Source organism: Acyrthosiphon pisum, chromosome A1 (assembly GCF_005508785.2).
Source record: "Acyrthosiphon pisum isolate AL4f chromosome A1, pea_aphid_22Mar2018_4r6ur, whole genome shotgun sequence".
Classification (NCBI taxonomy): Eukaryota; Metazoa; Arthropoda; class Insecta; order Hemiptera; family Aphididae; genus Acyrthosiphon; species Acyrthosiphon pisum.
In genome coordinates this window covers 107,732,230-107,753,684 of record NC_042494.1, presented here as the reverse complement: position 1 = coordinate 107,753,684, position 21,455 = coordinate 107,732,230, and the positions used below count along the sequence as shown (strand labels likewise).

The following is a 21,455-nucleotide window of genomic DNA, read 5'->3' as shown; positions in this document are numbered from 1 at the left end:
AAAAGCCAATGTGCATAGTGTTTATCCTTTAAATTATTTTACGGTGTGTCACAAAGTTTGAACATTTTTCATTAAAACTGCATATGAACCCTTCAGATATCTGTGTATTGATAAACAGAAATATTATTAATTATTTTTAGACAAGAAGTTAAACCTTGTTGTGGTACCAAAATTGCATTATAATTTATAAAAAATTATATTTAAAATGTATATTTTACGTTTTATTGTAAAGTATGATTTCGATTTTATGTTCAGTATTTTATTTTAAATATTGCTCATTAAATTTTTGTTTACTTAATCTTTAGCTACCTACCTATTGTTTATGCACTAAACGTCACCGTACGCGGCAGTTTGATCGATTGTACATTTATGCATTATTCGTCTTGTAAATAATAAAATAAGTTATACAAGTTTTTAATAATATTTCAAAGACTTTCAGTGTTTATTTATTTACAATACCAGTGGAATACTAAATATTTATCGCTTAATTTCGTATTCAAGCTAGTGAACAAAGAACGTAAGTATATAAAATAATTAGTCGTGCAATTTTATACAGTTTGTAGAAATACATTTTTTAAATTTACGCTTATAAAATATAAAGGTATACATAATATTATATCATGTAGTTACACAAATTAAAAAAAACAATAATTTATTATAAACAAACACGATATTATTTGAACTTGTGTTCTCGGTATATTTCGTGATCCGATTGGTTCTCAAAGCTTAAAAAGTATAAAAACTGTTTTAAGGTTGATAACTTGTTTTTTATACTTGTTTCATATACAGTAATATACTGGCTTAAATTATCTCACTATTTCTAATTTAATCCAATAAGGTATTTAGTGATTCCGGTTTCTTACATTATGTTATTAATTCTATAATTAGTTTTCCGGTATTTACTCTGCTACTATCAATTACAGTACAATTTATAATCAAATCGATTTTACGGCTTACGTTTACTTAGAATTAGTGGCTACCATAATATTATGAAATGATGAACAAATGAGTATGATATGTCTATAATTAATCTTAGATTGTATTTGCTAGTTGCTATACTGTTAAGTTTAAGCACCTTCTAATAAAGTGGGTATCGTTTATAACGTCAATAATAACGTAGATATTAGAAATACCTAATAAATAATAATATAATTTAACTCACAAAATAAAAATATTATTTCCTATGAAAATAATAATAATAATAATAAAAATCGGGTAAGTGGATGTCGCTCTGCTGTACAGTAGGTTACAAGTTGGTCACTGTATAATGGATTGTAATAAATTTTAATTCAATGATATCATATCATTGTATACGAAAAACGATTAAGAGCAGAAACGGTTTGTCAGTCTGGAATTTTATATTGTTATTATATTTTATTATAGCCTGTAAGTTGAATTAATATTATAAATTATAACAAAATAACTAAAATCATTATTTTATTTTTATTTTTATTCGTTTCTATGGCGATAAACAAAGCGCCAGAAATTAAAATCTCATTTTTAGCGGTTTTTCGTAATTCGTCGGTGGTTTTTCCTGTGTCATTAAATAAATATTGAGAAAATCGACAAATGACCTTTTTAAAGTACCATCTTGATCCAATTTGCTAAAAGATAAGGTACTATATGTTGAAATCAAAGAGCTCCTTCTGGTAGAAATTTTGTATACAGGATAAAAAAAAAAGTAAACACCATTGTAGAACCAATAGATCCCTCGCTCCGCTCAGAATCTACAATTATGTTTAATTAAACTGTATAGACTACATTGCATAATTTATTTTTACAAAATGTAAGAGCTAATTTTATTTTTGATGAAAATAATGTAAGATACTTCAATACCTACAGAATACCTACTCGAAGTTCAGAGATGATTGAATAAAGTTAATTGTATCTAAAACTTTAATATTAAAACACTGACAACGTCCAACATTTTAAAATATATAAAATTTTATGGATGAAAACAATTTAATGACTGTCACATTTTGATATGGAATCTGTATTGATAAAGTCACGATATTTATTTTTTTATAAAAAAACAAGGTAGGTTATAGTTACTTATATTGTCAAAATTAATACTTAAATTTGAACAACTAATAAAACTAATTTATATAATATTTATCATTATAAACTTGTTGTGTTACTGATCATGGATCAGTTTTCAATAATTATAGTTACTTACATAATTTATGTCGTTTTTAAAAATATTTTCTCAAATTTAAAAATTTAATCATTTTAAAAATCACTGTAAAATAATTGAAATGTCTGTCCTATGGTAATTTATGTAATAGGGACAAAAATGTAGTACTAAAAGTAATTTTAATTCTATAATATCACTGGTAGCTACACCACGATAGACTTTTAAACTTATCACAATAACAATTTTACAATCCTAATAATATTACTAAATGCTTAAAGATTCAATTTAGTTATATTAAAACCTCATATAATTCATGACTATATCAATCTTACTTTGAGCTGGCAGATAATTGTTTAATTTATCAGTTAGCACTAAATATAATTATAGTTACTACTAAGTTAGTTGGATAGTGTCTATATTGGGCTTACAATTTAATTTTAAGAAACTAAACAGCTTTATCCTATAATAGACTAGTTTGCTTCATCATAAATTTAATTCAAATAGAACCCAAACCAGAATTTGACCTAATAATGAACAATTTATTAATCTGTGCGTTCATGCAGTTTGTTTTAAAATTATTTAGTGGTCGTTCACTTAAAGTGTCATTGAAACTCACATAAATATTAAAACTTAATTATTTTTCAGCAAATAACTTTAGAATAAGAAGTGTACTATTATATCATTGTTAAACCACATTTACTTGTCAAATCTTAGTTGTCTAATAAATCCCTAAATACCAAGTCCATTTAAACTAAAAATTGATTGTAATTTTATTCAACTAGGATGCACGAAGAATAATATTATGTTATCTGAAGTTGAATTAATTAAAAGTTTATAATATTCAAGAATATATACTTTTCTTAAATACACATGTATTGTTATTTATTATATTTATACGGACATACGGTTTTTATTCGAATAACAGAAAAAATATCATTGTTTCTAACTGAAATAAAAATGTAAGTACCTAACTTTTAAAATTTTACTATTTTAACACGAGCAGTTGTAGTGAGTTTCGATCTTCGTTTTAAGACCAATGAAAAATAAATAAATGTCTTGCTTTGCTAAGAACTTTATATTCTGAGTGGAAACCGATTAAAAATTACCAGCTGAGATTTCTTTTAAAATAGTTTGTGAGCTCCTTGCACGTAGACAAGCTACTAGCAGAGAAAAAGAAAAAAATAAGACCTTACATATGTACCATTTAGATACTATTTTTAATTAAAATGATTCTAAATGATTATACTTTGGGAGTACTCCTCTTAAAACCCTAAAATATACTTACAGAAATAGGTAAGTAATGAAATATTTTTTTGCCTATACTCTAATTAAATACTTGTTAATCGATTGACAAATTCAAGTAATTAATTTTGAATTTTAAGAAATTAAAATAATATCACTAAGACAAGACATTAAACCACGAATAATTGATACATTTAACTTTTAAAATTAATTTTTTCATGAAAAACCGTTTAAATTGAAACATTAAAAATATTTTTGTACCTTAAATACAGAACATAATATATTATGTCATATACTAACTTACTAATGTCATACATAAAATATTTTTGAAGAATCTGTTCATAATTTACTATAATTTTCAAATAACCATAAATCCAATATATTATTTAAACCTATTATAACTTGTATCATGTGTACTTAATGCTTTTGTTCTAAGTTTACAAAAAAGTTTGAAACATCATAATAATAATCATAGGAATTTATTAAATAAATAAATATATAACACGCCATGCTGTAAGTGAAGAACAAAATTATCGTTAAATTAACATTCTAAGAAAATAACTGAATACTTACATATGGAATACAAATTATACATGAAATATTTAAAATACAAGTTCTTAGCCTAGAACAGGAATCGAAAATAAAATAAAAGTTATGAATTTGAATCGTTCAAATTTTCATATCGATGGATTTTCATTCTCTAAAATATCATCATATATCATTTTACCGTAGTACAATACAAAAATGTGATATTAATCTGAAAACAAAAAAGCTTGTATCGATATATGGTGATTTAAAACAGCTTAAATAGCATACAAAAACTCTAAATATTTTAAATTATGGTGTTTAATATACTTATAATTCGTTCCGGATTATCTAGTCGTTATTATTACCAAATGTTACCATGGTTAACCGAACAATATCTAAATTTTCTCCACCCCCGCCAGTCCATGAAAACCGATACTGACTTGATACCACTATCGCGTCTACCTATAGGAGGATGAGGTTGTGCCGGTTACATAAGAGTTAAGCTGGATTCGCAGTATCGTGTCGTGTCGTGGCGTGGGCACGGTAACTATGCTGGTAATGACTGGTAATCATATTGGGTTAAAAGTTAAACTGTAGTCGATTCTCGGTATACTCGGTTACAACTTGGTTATGACACGATACCAACAAATAAACGTCCAATCAGAATGCAATTTATTTTGTATGGTTAGTGAATCGCCCTGCATATATATATATATTACTTTGTAATTTATTATATTATAAATAAGTTTGAGGTGATTGGCTTAGAGTAATTTATTAGTAATTAGCATATTTTTAGTTTCAATAAACATCATATGAGTAATGAGCATAAAATCTTATCTGAAAATTTAAATAGGTAACGAAATTATCAAACTATATTACACATCGATCTAGTAAAATGCCGAGAAGTAGTCATCTCCATATTAAAAAAAATTGAAGACCTGCCACCTGCCACCTGACATAATTTTATTATAACGAGCTTATTTGGGTTATATACATAGGCGCAAATAGGGGGGCTTTAGGGGCTAAGCCCCACAAAAAGGTCTATAGCCCCCCAAACATTTCCTACATGTTGTTTTAAGCTTATTCAATATTATCAAAGTAAGGCCCTATTAGCCCTATTAGCCCCCCCCCCCCCAAATCTCAAACGCTATTTGCGCCTATGGTTATATATTAATATGTAGAATTGCATACCTTTATTGATTTAAAACTACACGCCAATATCGTTGTACGTACAGTACCTACTGAACGAATAATAATTATGGAAAACGTAAATGCATAGTGGGAAAAAAAGGATGCGGACGTCCTATTCGTCGTCCGACCAGTAGTTACCTACAACAAGTAAAACTACATAAATTTAATTAAATTCTCCATTAAAATGATGGGGTTTTATGTGGCTGTTAAATCAGGTCCATCGTTGCAGCCCGGTGGTCACGGACCAGTGGCACAAGTGTGACGTCACAAATTAGTTATAGAAATTATGCCTTCACCCCGCCCTGCCTTATAGATTTGACATTCGCTCTGTGCTTAAAAATCCTTTGACAACACGAGTGGACTTTTTTACGGTGAACCAGAGTGGTAGCTAAACTTCGGCCGCGGTCAACATATACGGTTAGCCATTGATTCGCGTTGCCCGGCAAGCGTTCGTATACGATATATTATAGTGCTTGTTATAACATTATGACACGTATTTCGTATTTCATTATAACATTATTTCGTAATGTTCGTGGATAATTTAAAAATATAATATCATCGATATTATTATAACATTCCGATTTTCTAAGGCCGGTTGGCCATAAAGATTTGATATTCAATCTGTGCGTAAAAACCTTTTGAAGCATGGCGATATGAGTAGATTTTTTTACGGTATACCAGAGTGGTAGATAAACTTCGGTCGACGGTCAATATACAGCTAGCCATCGATTCGTATTATCCAGCACGTGTTCGTATACGATATATTATAGTGCTTGTAATAATATTATGACGCGTATTTCTTAAAAATGTTTGTGGAGAATTTAAAAACATTATACAATCAATATTATTATAACATTAGGTACGCTTTTATAAAGCCCGGTTGGCCTTATATATTTGACATTCACTGTGCGTAAAAATCCTTTGAACTGCGACAAGACGAGTGGATTTTTTCACGGTTTACCAGAGTGGTAGGTACCTAAATTCACATAGGTAGGTAAAGTTGTTTTCCATCGATTCGTATTTGTGTACGAGATTTTAGTACTTATTATACTATATTATAATAACGTGTGTTTCTTAAAAAATGTTTGTGGAAAATTTAAAAATATTATATAATCAATATTTTTATATTGCAGCGCTATACGTTATATAACTGTGTGCACGACTTGGACGAGGTTATTGGCGCGTGAAAACGTCTACTTTTAAATTCGCCTTCGCTTGACGAGGTGTCCGTACAGTGTAGATGATCCGACCTTTAAGCCATCGCTGTCAACGTCATCGTAAATAACGACACAGAATATAAACTGGTCTCGATAGAAAATAATAATAATAATATGTAATTAAATTATTTCCTACTTTTTATCTTTTTTTTTCACTAAACTGTGATTTCTTTTATATCCTTTATCGACTTTTTTTTATCGACAAAAATGCTGGCCACCGCTGATTCGCACAATATATAGTAGGTAGGTAGTCCTTTCAATTACATTGTACCCACGTATCACTGTACTCGGATCGACGACTCGACGAGCGCCTTTCTAATATCGGCACCAATGGCACCACAGTGCGGTTATCAACCTGTTGTACAATTTTATCATAGGCTACCGGGCACGGATGAATATTATTGTTTACAGCCGCAGGCAGCCGACGCGAAAACACGGATTTATTGTTTCTTTTATACCTTCCCTTTCACCACCGCCGTCCGACGTAAAACAATGGCTTTGCACACACACCCACGCTCGCAAAAACATTATATACGTATATATTTGTGTGTGTGTATAGTATAATATTTACAACGGAAGAATAATAATTTAGTGGCTGGTCAGTGAAATAAAATAAAATAAAATAAAAACCTATACGGACACAGTATAACCACCCGGCAGCGGATGTGCGTTTTAATATACTGAAAGAGGAAATGAAACCTTGGCAAATGTCCTGTAAGAGATTAATCGGACAATACGCGGTGGTGATGGAGGCGGTGGAGGCGCAGAAGAAGCGAACGCGGTGAGAGGATAACAGGCGAATCTCTTTTTCTTTTTTTTTACCGTCCGTTTTAATATTGTTGCTACAACGGCCGCAACTACCGCCGAACCCTGTTTCACCTTTCCCCTGCGCATTTAAGGAGGGGGAGGGGTTATTTTTTATTTATTTATTTCGAGTTCGGACCGTAATTAAGAGTAATTTTTCGTCCGCTTCCCCACGCTTTTACATCCTATATCGGCGCTGCACAGTGAAAACTAGTGGGCGTGTGCGCGGTGATATTACACCGTTGTAATAATGCCGGCCGAAGAAAAACAAATAATCGAAACGTACGATGTGAAGAGCGTCGGTTACCGTCGGTCTTTTGGAGTAGGTAACGGTGGTTACACGGGGTATGCGAAAGGTCCAAAAAGTACACATGGCACGCAATACATTATAATAATATTATACGCTATAATTGGGAAATGCGTTATAAAAACATTATAACAGTGGTTTTCTGAAATTGCACTGTCGAAACCGTTCAAGTACAACTACTTTGGCAATTCACATGGGTAGTTGGGTGAACCTACTTGCCTTATACCTATTACCTTCTACCTATAAAAGTATACTATTATTATTATGTCATAACTACATTACTATATTCTCAAAGTAACTTTTCAACGTAACCAAACTCTGCGATATAATAATTTGGCCATTGCTTGAATTTGGAAAAAAATTACAAGGGGGTCGCAAAAGTGTAAAAATAAAGTGCGTACCTGAATATTTAAATGTATTATAATATTAGAAGGGTACGTACAAAGATTTTTTAAAAACAAAAAGGACTTTGTACCCCTTAAATTTAAGTATTGATTATAGTATTATGTCATAATAGTAATTTAGATATTGAGAAGTAGGTAGTCACTACAATTCGACAACGTATTCGGAAGACGAGAATAAGCTAGAACAGTGGCGTCATTTCAGTTTTTGAGAGGGGTGGCAACATTTTTTATCGGCCCAAAATAAAACTGAAAAAAAAAGCTCGCTAACATTTACATTACATTACAATATTGCATTTTTATCTCAATACAAATACCCTCCTTATACATAATTGTATACTTACTAGTTAGTATCAAAGGTTAATAAGCATACAGGTATGTAACCCATTTTTTTGAGAGATAACAATAACTAAATAATTAATACATATATGTAGAGGTTACTTAAATATATTACCTATTAGCTACTATATAAAGGCCTAAAACTAGCCCATACCCGGCCCGACAGCGGCCCGCTAATGAAAAAGGGGGCAAATCCCCCCCCCCCCAAATGACGCCACTGAGCTTGGGCTAGGGTGATTTGAACATTTTAGTGATTAATATTAATCCATCAATATAATAATTATAATAATTTATAAAAATGCCCTAAGTATAATAAATATACTAGATCTAATATTGCATATTTTATATTTTTGTAAAAACATTCTTAATGACTATATTTCCTTAGTACGAACATTTTAATAACTGAGAAACTACTCGTTAGAATCTTAAATTTAGTACGTGAACATTTTCAAATAATATTCAGTATTAATTATATCAGTTACAGTTAAAAGTGGAGAGGAGGGTAGGGGGTACTGATTTGAAAAACAAAAGTTTGTATCATTACTCCATAAGTAGAACAATTGAAGAAATGGTGTTTAAATACATTTAAAAATTCCAAAAATCAGAATTTAAATAGGTCCATTATTAAAGGAAAACATTGGAGTAAGCATGCTTGGCGAATCACCCAATATACTTACGCATAATATTATTACCTAGTTATAGTTTAGAACAAATATTATAATACATTAATACCATTCATCATTCAACGATCTCATCGATTGTTTGAAGTATGAAAAACCGAGATCCTCCTCGGCCTTTAATCGTCAAAGAATCGGTAAGTTTTTGTTTTGATTTCATCTTTCTAGCAAGAAGCTAAGCTTATAATATAAGAAAGAGCTACGAGTGACACAAGATGTACATGGTGGCCATCAGTGATCGGGTGTTATAATATTTACCATCTTACCTTCACTACGAAAGTCATACCACAACCCTTTGGCTGAGGTTTTTCCACACAGATTGTATGAAGTATGAAGAGTAGCCGACGGAATCAATAACCTTTTATCATAAAATGGTGTTTCAATGGAATCTACAAATCTCTCTCGCATTGTGTATAAATTGATCTTAATTTATAATCGTTATTGAAGAATATCTAGATAAGTTTTCTGGATACACACTATTATATATTTGTCTCATCCCTGAATAAAGAGGAAAATTAGTATCTAATTTTCATTTAAATCATAGATAAAGATACCAAGTTCATCTTTAATTATTCTTAATTTCGATTACCTAACTTATAATATTGTTATTGCTTTTGTTGCAATTATAATTGTATTATTTTTATATATTATATTCACTAAATAAAATATTATTACATTTTTCTTGGAAATATGTGTATATGAGTAGGGATTTGTATTTATGTTATCATTATTACAGTTAATATTGCCTTCTCGGTATTTTATAATTTATTTAATGATCATCGATAATTGTATGCGAATTGTCATTCATTTTTCATTTTATCGTTTAGGCAGATAAATATAGGAACGTCCCAGCTGAGTATAAAATAATTATAATTATGCTCAAGTCTCAATGATTGGTTTTTATAAATAATCATAGTACTAGATAGAAATATATTGTATTCCGCGTTTCATTGTACAATATTATTAATTATAGTTCAGCATTATTTTTCCCCGGAGATCTCTCATTAGTGAAAAAACTTGCTAACCACATTAATTATTTTTATTTCAAGCACAATTTAGCTTTATACCCCGTTGTCGATATTAATTGTTGCCATTATAATCATTATCATATTAATTGTATTTCTTTTATGCTTAGGTATAAGTTTGAGTTATACATCTGTAAACATTTTTATTAGGTGAAACCTAACTTGTTTTAATATTTCGTTATTTTTCAAAGGGTTAGTATTTTTTGGGTTTTTTACATTTACAAATAATAAATAAATACACACATATAGAACTATGCGTACCATTTTCAGTAGAAAATGAATGGTAGGTGTTCATAATATTATGTGCTATGTATTGATTAGGACATTAGGTTATTATTTCCTAAATTAATGGGTTATAGGTTATAGGTCTAGGTGTAGGTAGTTTTATTTTATAGGTTATAGATTATAGGTAGTTTTTTTCGGGTATAATTAATTTTAAATTTCTAAAAGATAAAATATTAGGTATGCTTACTGAAATTGTTTGTATAAATAATATATAAGAGTAATTGAAAATATTCACATATTGTATTATCTAGATAAAAACGTAGTCTTACGTTAACTTAAGCTTAGATTCTTACGTATGGATACTTTTGCATGTATACTGCTGGACACTGCTATATTATAACGATTCACAGCGACAATATAATTTATAATGTAGTTTCTATATCATAGTATTGCAAATTGTCGCAATTAATTTGCAAAAAAAAAATGGTACTAGTTTGATGACGATACGATTAAGTCTGGGTGCGAACTTCACGCAAGTCTTGTCACCCGTATTGACAACGACGAGGACTTCTATAGCAGTATAATACCGTATTATTATTACCGTATCCATATACTAAAGGTTCGTAAAACAAATATTTTATTCTATCGTACAATTTATTCGACATTAATGTCATAAACATTCTCGACGTTTATATAAAAACTAAAATTCCAAGTGCTCCATTATATTGTGTTGCGTAGCACAATATGGGAAATGGGTATATTACTACAAACAGTGATCGCCGTTTTTGTTCGTTGGGTGCTGAAAGGCTTTTACATTTTTCAGGCCACCGATCGAATTTCGATGTTGTTTCGATATTATGAAACTATTTCATAGGTATCAAATTGTATATTATAACCACTGCAGTTATAATCAAAATAGAATATATCGTAGGTCAAACACAGGTATTTATTGTAAAGATAATAAATTGGTCTTTATAATATTATTGTAATTTATTTATAAATGTATAACAACAAAACTGTAATGAGGACATAGAAAAATTTGTTTGTTTGGTGGAAGAAAGTTAGGAAAAATCAAATTTCCAGATCGTGATAAATCCCAATAACAAAAAAAGATAAATATTAATTAGCTACGACTATACTGATCGCCATTTTTGTTCGTTAGGTAAAGAAAGGCATTTACATTTTTCAGGCCACCGATTGAATTTTGATGTTGTTTCATAGATATCAAATTGTATGTTATAACCACTGCAGTCATTATCAACATAGAATATATTGTTGGTCAAATACAGGTTTTTATCGTAAAGATCATAAATCGAACTTTATGATATTATGTTATAATTTACAAGTGCGTATAACAAAAAACTGCATTAACGACCTATTAGCTACTGAAATCAATAAATAATGTTTTATTTGGGGACAGAACCTTAGCGTATATACCTACAACTATAATATAATATCATGTATTACGATTAAATTATAATATTTAATATATACCTAAGTAGGTACCTACGTGGTAAATTAGTGATGCGTTAAATCATTTGAGTTTTGTGCAATGGAAAATAAAATACCAATGGACAAAATATCCTGTATTAAAATAAATCTAAGTTAAAATATCTAACGGATAGGACAACAAGTACAAGTACAAGTGAACAAAAAAAAAATTAATATTATTCTTTTAAAGTAGGTATAAATAATAATTATGAAATATTGAATACAATTTTAAATCACATTTAAAAAAGGATTAAATATTTTGTTAGCTGTGATTGAATAGTTCCAATAAATTATAAATTGAAAATAATAATAATTTACTAAGTACCTATATAACAATATGTTGCGATCAATTATTTGTATAAAATAATAATGTTAATGACATGATACTTTATTGAAATTGACAATCATACTCAGAAATAATTTAATTATTTTTAGGCTATTTTCAATGTTTTAATTGTTCTATAATTCTATATGTGTTGTTTTTTTTCATACGGTGGATATTTTAGTTGGAAATTTTAGTACAGAATATTTTGTCCTGGTTTTTAATTTTGTACTTCATATTATACACGTCTAGAATTTATTTAAATTTAAATTGTTATTAACACAGGAATCAATAAAAACATGAAAATACCTCGTATTAATAATTGTTGTTATTGAAATACGGTGTCGGTGCCGGATTCTCCAATTTTCCGAAATTCTATAAAACTTTAAAATTACATTTTATTTTTAGTTATAATACTTTTCCACTAATCTACAGCTCGATACCTATTTAAGGGATGGGGAGGGTTTATACGGTGTATTATATCAACGAAAATGTCTTTACAGGAAAAACTCTCACGTCCTGTAGAATAGTTGGATTTTGTTTTTTTTTTATTATGATTTAAAAGAAAAGAAAATTTTTCAGGTGGGATCAAAAGCCGTATTTTCATTTTACTCTAAATTTTGTAGAAAAACACGTTTAAAAAAGAATATTCAAATGCTTATTTCAGCTTCTATAATTATAATTTTAAAAATTGAGCTTTAATTCAACCTGAAAAATATTCTCTTCTTTTAAATAAAAAATTAACAAAATCCGACTATTGTACAGTGCGTAAGATTTTTTCCTGTAAGACATTATTTTTTTCTAAAAAATGCAATGGTTCCGACGCCCTTAACTGGTAAAATACATTCACATTACACATCAGTAAATAATATGCCTTCCTTTGAACTTTTTGATTGAAAGTTTTAATTAAGCACTTTTAAATACCTTGATAACTATTCCTTTCTTCTATATTTTTGTGCATACATTATGTACTAAATTTTCAAAATATTCATTATACATATTTTATATTGAACTCAAATTTATTACACCGTGCACTAAATAATAATCAAAAACACATTAAAAATTATAAATAAATTACCAAGGAGTTTAATTTAACGTAGGACACTCATTATTCAAAAAGTGTTAATGTTTTTGAAAATATATTTTTTACATAGTTCCAAGTCGATACATGGCAACGTTTATATTGAAAAAATATATATTTTTAAATATTTTTTATTGTTTTAATTTTTACTTTTTTAAATTACAACGACATACCTACCTTTTTAATTTCGAAAGCAAGCAGAATATTTTTTTTGAGTATGCCGATTAACAAAAATTTGAATTTAGGATGAGTAGTTTATGAGTTATAACTTATAAGTAAGTATTTAAAGTCTTGATTAGCGGAGTAGTGAACCAACATTTTGCGGGATAAACTCGTACATACATTTTTTTTTCAAAATCTTTGTGCTTTCTGAAATAATCAATGTTTGATGATAAAACAATCACCCGATATATACGATTTTAGATTATTTTTGAGCGATGAATGTATTGATTTTACAATGTTGTGTTTTTTTTTTTTTGACCTTTTAAGACCTTTTAAGACCTTATAAAAGTGATTAGTTGGTACTTTGGGGGGGTCAAAAGTAAAAATTTCCAAATAGTTCAAATTTAATAGAAGGCTCCTAGTATATTGTCTAAAAGACAGATAAAAAATTAAAAATCCACGATTTTTTTTTTTATGAGTACCTATTTAAAGTTCAAATATTGACAAAATACGTAAAATTCACGAAATGTGCAAATTATTTTGAGTTAGAAATTCATAAATATTAATCTATTTTAATCTAAAATTATAAAATGTAATACAAGGTTCCTCATAAGTTTGTCTATCTTTTTGTTTAATTTTTTAATTTTTTTTTCCTATGATTGTCAATACAATTTTATTTGTTGTGTAGAAATGCATGAAAATTTAATACAAGTCTCCTGATATATTATTACAATAGCAGTTGGAAAATATTAAAAATATATAGGCACAATTTTTTTTTTGTAAGCATTTGAAGTTCAAATTTTCACAAAATTTATCAATTTTAAAATTTAATAATTATTTTGTAGTTAAAAATGTATAAAATTTTCAATTTTTTTAGCTAAGGATTAAAAATTTAAAACACGGTTAAACGTAAATAGGTTATATATAAATTACTATATTCACAATAATATAATCAAATACACTTAGTAATATCATAGGCTGACTGACCGTCTTCGCTCATAATCGTTTTTCTTATATAATGATATTATATCATTGAATTCAAATTTAACACCATCCATTACAGCAACCAACTTGTAACCTACTGCACAACAGAGCGACACCCACTTGCCCACATTTTTTAAATGAAAATGTTGGACTATTTATAAAAAACAAACTTCTTTTTTTTAATATTATGTAATGTCAATCGTTTTATAAACTATTTATCATTTTTAATTTTATGTTTCAGGGATAATTAATTGGAATTTTTGGAAGAACCAAATTTGTGTTAAAGATTATTTTGGTAGTTTAAGAGTTAATATGTACCTATAATTTATTTTTAGTTCTATACCAACAATAAAACTATAAGACCATACATTAATAATTATAAATAAATACATTTTTTTAAATACCTATCTATTATAATATAATACAGTAAGACTAATTATATACGACCACCGTATAAGCGTACACGGTGCAGTGTAATCCACAATTTTCTATTAATTCCCTGAACACAATGTGTTCGTTTATTTACAAAAATATTATTTAATATGCAATCTTGTGGCATGAAGATAACTTCCGTACAAGGTTATAAGTAAAATGTTTAACTAAAAATAATTAACGATAGGTACGTGGATATCATTACTCGTACGTGTTATCATTTTTTTCTTTTAGATTGTCTGAAATATTTTAATTTTACTTGAATTGTGGCTTAAAAATATTACCTACAACCTACGAACTACCTACTCGGATACGGATTTAATCAAAACCATATTAAATTCACGGACGTGATGTCTTTTCTGCTCCTCTGTTATCGTCGGTGAATACAAATTCATAAAATTTCGACCAGATATTATACAAATGTCACGCTCTACGATTTGAATTTATTTAGAAATATTACAGGAATAATATTCGTACAACTTTCATGAAACTCTATTTAGGTATTGATAAACTTTTGCGCAAAGAAACAGCCATAACTGATTAACCCCCCTCTCCTTTCTCGTTGATTATTTAATACTATTATATATAATATTATCTCTCAACCGAAAAACGAAGCGATGGTTTTTCGTTAGAAATAATTTTATAGTTTTATTAAACAATGTTAGTGTTCCATATTTAATTTCTTTATGCTTTTTAGTTGTATATAGTAGGTATGTTTACGTGCAATATATAAAATATATTAAGAGAGTCTAAATGTAATATAATATTAATTACAGTATTGGGGCATATAACAAATATAAACAAACCATAGAAGAAAATTACAGTTATCTATACATATATATAAAAATGAATTGCTGTTTGTTAGTCTCGCTAAAACTCGAGAACGGCCGGACCCGATTTGGCTCAAATTTTTTTTAAGATGTTCGTAATTGCCAAAAGAAGGTTTTTACGAAAGAAAATTGTAGGAAAATTCATCGGAAAAGTAGGAAATCAGGATGTAATAAATACAACAGTGGTGCAACAGTGTATTATAATAATATATTGATTTGTATTATTATTTTTTGTCAATATATATATATAATTATATATATAAATGAATGTTTGTGTGTACATTAGACTAATTTAAAAATGGTTAAATTTAGTTTTTTTTTTATTCATTTGATATTAGTGCGGTTAGGTTAGATTAGGATTTTGTATTAAATGATTATATATATATATATATATAATGATATTAATCCACCATAGGCGGAATACGACAAACTTAGTATAGCTTTGATACTTTAGAGTTAAATCATATACACTTACGTACAAACAGCACGGGGTCCGCGATCTACCGCAGGTAGATTGCCTACCTGATAAATGACCAAGTGTATTTTTAAATTGTTACCCTAATTTAAAATATCGTTAAACATTAATGTAGTTGTTGGACGACCCGTGCAAAATACTATGGTGCTATGGCCGCCAAGCGATTGAAAGCGCTGCATTACGGCAACATTGCAGCAATGACGATCGAGGTAGAGAAAAATGTTTCGTCAGATTTGGTGGACCTAATCACAGCATCGATATTCCGGAAGCTGGTCGCGGCCTGTGTGCTGGACTTGTCACTTGCCGCTCGTGAGCGGGACTTGCGGAATTATACGGCTGTTAAAATTATAGTCCCGGTGGTCGCCGGAAAAAAGGTACGACGTAGACGCCAGGCATACGTCACGCCTTTGCCGATTTCAGCAACTCGGCCCGCCCTTGATTCGAACGAGGGTTTTTCGATCCGAGCTAGATATTACGGTGCAATGGCCGCGAAGCGGCTGAAAGCGCTACATTACGGCAACATCGCAGCATCGGCGATCGAGGCGGAGGAAAAGGTATTGTCCGATTTGGTTGACCGAATCACGGGGTCGATATTCCGGGGACTGGTCGCGGCTTGCGTGCAAGATTTGGCACTGGTCGCTCGTGAGCTGGACTTGCCGCGTCAGAGTTCGGCCGTTGAAAGTTCAGTGGACCCGGAAATCACTGAAAAAACGGCACGACATCAGATGTCTTCGTCAAGTCGATCCGTGGATTTAGACGACGAGCGCTGGCCCGGCCGTGCAGAATTTAACGTCGTCGTGGCCGTGAATCATTCCATGCCGAATATTGCGGTGACGTTCGTGAAAATGAAAATAATATGCCGTCCTGTTCGAGTGGTCGAACGACCGAGTCCGGAATCCAGCAGGACCAAGTCGACGTGGACGTGCCACCAATTGCTTGTGTGGAGATAACTGGGAAAAAGGTAAAACGGCAAAGACGCTAAACAATTTGGTCCCGCACGAAAAACTTGTTTGCGCGTTTGTTGTGCTGTAGTACACCTACTGCAGATTAAATAATTATTGTAAATTGTTATGTATATGTATATATATGTTATATATGTATGATATGTTCATATATGAAAATGTAAATTGTAATTTCTATAAAAATGTGATTACCTATGTACCTATTATGTTTATGTATTGTTAATAATAAAAATGTAAATTATAAATTTCTTTAAATATCATATTAACCATATATTATGCACAAGTATTATTCTTACGCAAAATTCCATTAATCACCAAATATATATTATGTATATTATGTTGAATAATTCAACATCGGTTTTTGTTTTATGTATATTGTATTATTAATAAAGTAAATGCGTAAATTGTAAATTTGTATAAAAATTAGATTACCTATGTATTATGATCACCTATGTATTGCACCTACACGAAATTGCTTTGATTACAAATAATAAATGTTTATAAAGAATAATTCAATATCGTTTTCTATTTTATGTATTATTAATAACAAACACCAAAATACAATTGAAAAAAAGGTGGACAAGTGACACCCAATCTCTGTAATTTATGTGTTAATCTGCCAACCTTAAGACAATATTACTAAGAATATTTTATGATATTACTGCTGTAAAGATAATTTATTTTACTATTAGACAATAGTACACTATACGTAAAATAGATTACAGGAATTTTTTCCAAAAAAATTGCATTTGAAAATTGTATTGTGTTTATACAGCAAAAAAATAAATACATTAATAGTTTCAAGTGGGTACCCACAGTAAAATGTTTAAATTATAACAATTTAACTAAAATAAATATTCGTCGTTTAAATATCTAATTGTATCAACATTTTAACTACACCTATGAAAAAAAAATCGAGCATACGTCATATCTTTAATATTTTTCTTCTACTATTAAAATAGCTACTTATGAGCATTGAGCAGTGTTGGGAAAAGATAACCAAAAAATCATCTGGATAAGATTACAAATAATTCGTTCAAAATTTATCTAGATAATATAAAATATAACGTCATTTTTTTTTATCTAGATAAAGATAAAAATACACATACATTTATCTAGATAAAAAAATAGATAATTTGTTTTTAAATTATATTATAAATAATGTAATTTATTAGTAATTACTAATTAGGTAATATTTATTAATTAATAAATCCTTAATATATTTTCTCAACTAAAATAAAATAAAATTTTAATTTTTAATATAACTTGAATACAAATAAAACAAAATAAAACTGAACATTTTTCAGTCAACATTTCTTTTTTAACTATAATAATATTGGAATTTGGAATCACTACTCGGTTCTCGTAAATTATGGGCTATTTCAGTATTTAAAAATATTCTTATTATTTTATTATTTATCTAGATAATTCCCAACACTGCTGATAATATACTGCTGTAAATCAGAATTTTTATTCCGGGCAACGGAAAAGTTAAGATAAATTTTGAGCACCATACACTGAATATTAAATAACGAATTGAACAAAGTTTGAGTCATATAGAGTAGGTACATTTAACGGGTAACGAAGTGCACGGGATCAGCTAGTATTTATATAAAATCTGAATAAAAATTCTGACAAAATTCTGGCATTCAATACATAAATTATTTTAACACAGTTAAAACACTATGTCAAAACTACCAAGTGTTATATAATTTTAAAACTCTCAAGCTGAAAATGTAATAAAAATATTTATAGCTGTCATGTTTAACATAGGTAATTATTATTTTTAATTTACAGCAATGCATTAATCATAGTTGTTTGTTGTACCTATTATAATCATGATAATATATAAAATAAATAATTTCCTATTATAAGAGAAAACACGAGTTCATCGTCTATTACTATATTTCTACAGCTACGAATATTTTCTAAAATATAAAGCCAAGTTTATGAAATAGTTGACTTAAAATGAAGTTTAAATTATTAAAATATACCTTTGTTGATGGCATTCTTCTCATTGCAAATTCAACAGAAGCCATACTCGAGCGTCAAACATATCTCATAAATATATGCTCTCCAGTGCAATTAAAGTTACGCAAATAGGACAGTTTTAACAGCGAACTGCTGCAGACGGTCTCTGAAGATGCCCGTGCCATGTCTCCATCAGTTCTGTTTAATAACAGCTAGAGAACAGTCAAAATTTGAAGGTCCTCGGCCTCAACTGGGACCCTTCATCTGACACGTTCATTTTCACTAGCAACTCATCTAGAACCGACCGCACAAAACTTTCAGTCCTGTCTGACATTGTCGGGGTTTTTGATACCTTAAGTATAATAAATAATAATATGAACTCCGATTATCTACTCGACAAATAAATATTTTATGCAATGACTGTAATAGTGGACTTTAATTATGATATCAATCAGAACTATACCTAGGTAATTAAAAACGCCAAAAATCCACGTCGCGTCACTTTTGATAACGTTGGATCCTTTTAGTTAGACGTATATTTTCCTGATAGCTCAGAAAGAGGTATGGTGCAGCGATTATTATCATCATGTCGAAATCGAAATGTTGCGATACATATTGTCAATAATGTGTCTTTTCGGAGATAACATTGAGGTACTATCTCAATCTTTTAAACACTTTTTCCGGAAAAATGGACTGTCAATTAAATGATTAAATGTATACTATATTTGTATATAGATTGTAAAATATGCTAGTACTACATTTTCTTTAAAATTAAGAAAACGTATAAAAAAATATTGAAATGTAATTCTATCGAAAAATGTTATGAATTATGTTGGACTATTGTACAGTATAGCCAATTATTTTGAAAATTCAATGTCTATAATATTACGTTATTTTATTTGGTATTTTTATCTGGACCACGTATAACAATTTATACTGTTTTTAAAAATCAAATAATTTTACTTTTAATGCTGATAAACTCAATATATTGTAATATTTAAATAATATTCAAACTTAACTAACTTGAATTATTTTGAAAAGTCTACAGTTTAACGTAAGTATAACGATTTATAAAGCATATTTAAATGGACGAACAAGCAAGAAGATTATCCATATTAATCATATCAGTTAAAAGCTCGATCACAGTTGAAAATCAATTACGAGATAGAGCTAAAGACACCAGGGAAATAAATAAATATCTGATGTCAAAGTCTTCGGTCCATTTTGCAGTCAAAAGCGTCAATATACATTTTGCGCTGTGCTATTGTCATAATAATTATTATTTGTCGATAAATTGATATTTAGTATTTAAAATTACTCCTTCGATTGTAAATCGAACTCATGTGTACCATCGTTGATTGCATTCACTGTTGGTTTGTGTACTTTGTGGATTTATATTAGATCATCACGCTCAGTCTATCAGTCCAATGCACACGGGCTCACAGTTATATATATATACGTTCGAAAGAACAAATCTTTTACTGCGGAAGTATTAACAAATAATATGTTATATTTTAAATGCAAATAAATTCGAATCGCAAAAAAAATAATAAAAATTATTACTTCCAATATTACACAAACGGAACAGGGCAATATTCCTAAAAAAAATTCCACGCTTCTTTTAGATTCTGAACGAAGTGATGAATGTATTGATTTTACAATGATGTGTGTTTTTTTTTTTTTTTTTTTGTTTTTTTTTTTTTTTTTTGGGGCTGACGACAACTTTTGGAGCAGTAAAAATGCTTCGATTTTCAAAAGTTGTACCTTTTCTGAAAGGAAAGTGAATCTAGTTGGTACTTTGGGGGGTCAAAAGTGAAAATTTCCCAATACTTTTCAAAAGCGGCAGGAAAAACCTTAAAAAAATAACGGAAAAACGCGAATTTTTACGCAAAACCAATTTTTGACAAAAACGAAATCTTAATTTTACTGTAACTCAAAAAATAATTATTGTAAGCACTTGAAATTTGCAACAGATGTTTATATTAGCGTTGTCTATACAGGGTTAAATTTTCAAAGTGTTTCGACTTTTTTTGAGCTATTTATAGACAAATGAAATTTTCAATTTTTCTAAGTATTTTTTTTTAAAATAACGATAAAAAATTTTTGGTTGGATAGAAAACTTTGAAAATTTAATACAAGGTTTCTTATAAGTTGTTCTCACAGTGATAAAAAAAAATCCAAAATCGTTAGTCACAATTTTTTTTTATAAGTGCTTAAAGTTTAAATTTATACGAAATATGTCAAAATTGCGAAAATTTGCAAGTAATTTTGTGGTTGAAAAATCGTAAAATTTTTTTCTTTTATAACTAAGCTTTTAAAATTTGGTACAAGGTTCTCCATAAGTTTTTCTTTAAATATCTGTAAAAAAAACTCAACCGGACTAAGACAAAAAATTTTTAGGAGTGTTTGAAATTTAAATTTTTACAAAACCGCATTAAATAACGGTTTAGCCTCAAACGATTTTTGATATTTGTTATTATTCAAAAAGTATGAGTCGTAGACACTTGAAAATTTTACCAGTTGTTTAAATTGACATTTTCTTTATATAGTTTTATTTTCAAAATATTTCACTAATTTTTAATCTATTTATAGGCAATTGAAATAATCGATTTTTTTTGATTTTTTTTTTATAAATGTTGATAAAAAAAAATTAGC

The 21,455-nt window shown here is 28.9% G+C and overlaps 1 protein-coding gene across 1 annotated transcript in view; it reads right to left on the bottom strand.

Moving 5' to 3' along the window:
- LOC115033550 (alkaline phosphatase, tissue-nonspecific isozyme-like) overlaps positions 1 to 9,248 on the bottom strand; it is a 29,244-nt gene extending 19,996 nt beyond the window's left edge. The window contains exon 1 of the mRNA XM_029486313.1: positions 9,099 to 9,248. Within this exon, the coding sequence (XP_029342173.1) occupies positions 9,099 to 9,248 (150 nt within the window). The remainder of the gene's footprint in view (positions 1 to 9,098) is intronic.
- Positions 9,249 to 21,455: the final 12,207 nt, after the last annotated feature.